Genomic DNA, 3,714 nt, shown 5'->3' with positions numbered 1-3,714 from the left:
AGCTGGTCGCCGACAGGGATCACTTCATCCGAACCCTCAGCCTCAAGCCGCTGCTCTTCGGTAAGTTCGCCGGGCGCCCCCCGGGAAGGGCTATGGGCTGCGATTCGGTGGCTGCCTTCAGGCTCCTTTGACCACGTGACTTCTGTTTTGACTGTTTTGAAAATGGCTGCTTCAAAGTAGCCCTGTCTTTTCTACCCAGAGGTTGCCCCCAAGTGAGGTACCCGCCCCCACCTCTAAAATAGGGTGAGGAGTGACCTTTCTACGCTCCCTTCTGTGACTTCTATTTTCTGCCGCTAATCCTTCCATCACAGGGCTGGGCCATGTGACCTAGAAGCTAGTGCCTATAAACCTTTTATTGAAACTGTCTTTGGACCCTCTCTGAGGTGGTTAATGGGAGAAGGGTTGCAGATACTGATAACCAGGTCCTAGCTGACATGAGGGGAAATTCCACTCCCAAAATGGGCCCTCTGGTCTGATAAGAAGCAGGCTGTCCAAATGTGGATAAGCTGGTGCCCCCAAAACCAGCCTTTGCTTTCTGCTCTCTGGGATTCTTCTTAGGATGGCGTTTTTGTTCAGCCATTACAGTAGGCAGAGCCTTCCAGGGTGACCTCACTGGGAACCCGCACCATAGCTCACATTTTCTGAGCTCTTATGTGCTAGACTTCATGTGATCGTTTGGCTTAATTCTCACAACACCCCTGTGAGGTGGGTGGAGATCCCACTGTCAGGCTGGTGGGGGTGAAAGCGAGGCACAGCGAGCCCTGCTTGCTTGCAGGCTCACACAGCCAGATCAGGGCGAAGCTGGGATTCAAATGAGGCAGGCTACCCCTGGTGTCTGCACTGTCGAGCCAGCGTGCTAGTTGTGAAGACTCTGAAGTCCTTCAGAGTCTAGTAGTATCAACAAGATGGGGATCCCTGGACCTATGACCTTGCCCAGGATAGGTTTTCCCAGCCCCCATCCTGGGTACCCAGCCTCAGTGACACACTTACCTGCAGACCTGAGGTGTTCCTGGCTCCTGGGGAATGGAGTGGGAAAGGGGCTGTCTGGAGGGGACTGGGGACCAAAGCAGAGCATCTGAGCACCGCTGTTACCCCTGGGACAGAGGGCACTGGTTGGGGATTATCCCAGACCTGTGAGAATGATTTCACACGCTGTTTGAGGGGAAGTAGGTTAGGATGTGAGTCCTATGGTGGGAGGGGCTCTCAAAGATTGTTATTGTACAGCGCTGAAGTCTGTGCAAAGCACTAGTCAAGCTGCTGGGAACACAACATTGGACAGAATAGGAAAACAAAAAGCACACCTGAAGCTGACATTCCAACGAGGAGACAGACTAAACAAACACACCCGGTGTGTGTCAGATGGGATAAGTGGTCACAGACAAGTAGGGCAGAATTTCAGCTGGGGTTGAAACCCTGAGTGTGGTGGCCAGGGTGGGCCTTCCTGAGAAAGATATTTGAGCAAAGACCTGCAGGAGCTGTGAGGTGAAGTTGTCAAGGAACAAGTGATCCAGGCAAAGGCAACAACTCTCCCCATTACTGCTACCCTGCCGTGAGACAGACACGATGAGGTGGGTGTGCTTTCTTCTCTCATCCGCCTTTATTGGACCCGTATATGCTTAATTCAGACGTATGTTAGGTTAAGTGAACCATGAGACATAACCCCTAACCCCCTAACAAAGTTGCGTCCAAGTCCTACAAAGCCGAGAGTGAGAAGCCCAGACCTGAAGTCACCAAGAGTACACGATAGGAAGCAGAAGAGATTTGACCAAAGGTAAACTGATTCTGGTTAAGCCATCAAATGATGCTGCAGACACGTTACAAAGGGCACGATTGGGAGAATCGGGCAGTTGCAGCAAGACCTTCCTGCTTCTGGTCCTTGTGTCCTCCGATCTCCTACCCTACCTCTCAGTCTTGGTGAAAGATGCCCCACATTTTACCCAGAAAGTCTGGGGGCTTTCTGCTTGGTGAAACGAGGCGAGACGAATCAAGAAGAGATCTGTGGTCCGTGATTGTAAGAAGTCCAGTTGCGAGACAGGCCAGCCACAGGGGAGAGGGTGTCCAAGGAGAGGCAGTACCTGAACACAGTGTTGAATGAACCCAAAGAAGGAAGCCTCACCCCAAGAAGGCACAGTGTCCGTTTTCTGGGCCTGTCTGTCTGTCCACTTGCTGTCGCCCTAAAGAGGCAGGCAGGGCCCAAGGAGAATGGGCCTGCTGTCACCATCAGGGACCCAAGACGCTTGGGCTCAAGGGGTAGGTGTTCAGGGTGTAAACGGGACTGGGTTTTATCCCAGGGTGCCTCCACCTCTGTGGAACATTTCCTGTTTCCCACCTCTGTTCTTGGAGACATTTGGTAAATGGGACCTGGGCCACAGAAGGCCCATTCTGAGTTCCTGGCAGATGCCTGCTTGACTGTGGTAGGCATTTCCCAAGGGTTCAGACCATTGTCCTGTTGGGAGGCATTCCCGTTCCAAGTCACCATCAACCTCTCTGCTTTCTCTCACGTGGCTTACTTCTCCCTCCGCCTCACACTCATTCTGTATTTAAACAGCAGATCGGATCTGCTCCCTTCCCTAAAATCCTCCACGAGGCCCTCACCTCTCATCTCCCTCACTCTCTGTCGATTCTCAGACTCTGAGCTCGCTGCTGCCTTGGCGCCCTTGTATGCACTGTTCCCGCCACCGGAAGGCTCAGGCTTGGTTCTCATGGAGGGTGCCTTCACCCCCATCAGGCCTCTTCTCAGGCCTGCCCTCCTCAGGGATCTCTCTCCACGTCAGACTGGCCTTAAGAGGTTTCCAGTCTCTCTGTTGCATCAGGCTGCTTGGTCTACTGTATTTATTTGGCAATTGTGTCTGCCCCTAAAGGTGAGCTACACGCGTGGGGGTCCTGATTGTATTTGCTGTGTGTCCAGTGGCCAGAGTCTACGGCCGACAGTTACTGGTCAGCTGGAGGGCTTCACTGGCTGCCCTCAGTCTCTCTGCACACGAGGGGCCTCCTGATTCCGCACCCTCTTCGAGAGCAGCAGGGGGCACTCCCAGTGGGCCAGCCAGAGTTTTATTCCACTTTCTTAACCATCTAAGGTAAACGAGTCATTGACAGCCTCCCACAAAGCACTGCGTTTTAAAACCATGGCCTCTTTATTGTAGGGTTTCCAGACATATCCTTTCTTCAGCTTAAAAAAACAATTCAGCAGCTACCTAAGACCACTGTGTTCTCTTGACAAGACACTGGACGTGCAGAATTAGAGAAGGGATTTTAGTGTATGTGTATGAGTTCAGGTTAGTGAGGAGCTTAGCAGTTTTCTGCATGGACCCCGCCTCTGCTGTTCCACAGGCCTGTTGCTTGGCAGAACTGTGGACTCGGTAAAGGTCAGGAAGATATAACCGAGTCTATCTGGGGCTTGACAAGCAGCATCGTGCCTGGGTGAGCGTCACCCAGGGCTTCGCGCCTGCCCTCAGGCTCAGCGTGGGGTGCTGGTGGCAGTAGCAGGCGTCCGCCAGGCTGGCATCACAGGGCTGGGGGGTGCAGGACGCTAGTTGTACCCGCCCGGCACACGCAGCTGCCTGCCTTTTACTCGGCAGAGCACTGCTGGTTCAGGAAGGGGCACCTCGTTCTGACCACAGAAGCGGACTTCTGCCCTGCTCTTGCTGGTCTGGGCAAGCTTGGAGTGTCTCTGGACCCTGGTGTGCACATATCCCCGGAGGGCAGCAGCAGGAG

At 53.5% G+C, this 3,714-nt stretch overlaps 1 protein-coding gene across 1 annotated transcript in view; it reads left to right on the top strand.

Annotated features, from left to right (window-relative positions):
- Positions 1 to 3,714, top strand: part of P4HTM (prolyl 4-hydroxylase, transmembrane (endoplasmic reticulum)) — a gene marked incomplete at its 3' end in the record, with an annotated part of 15,579 nt that overhangs the window by 2,313 nt on the left and 9,552 nt on the right. The window contains exon 2 of the mRNA XM_010851963.1: positions 3 to 60. Coding sequence (XP_010850265.1) covers positions 3 to 60 — 58 coding nt within the window. The remainder of the gene's footprint in view (positions 1 to 2; positions 61 to 3,714) is intronic.

This window comes from Bison bison, unplaced genomic scaffold, assembly GCF_000754665.1.
Source record: "Bison bison bison isolate TAMUID 2011002044 unplaced genomic scaffold, Bison_UMD1.0 scf7180017864304, whole genome shotgun sequence".
Taxonomy (NCBI): Eukaryota; Metazoa; Chordata; class Mammalia; order Artiodactyla; family Bovidae; genus Bison; species Bison bison.
This window is presented reverse-complemented; position numbering and strand designations above follow the sequence as displayed.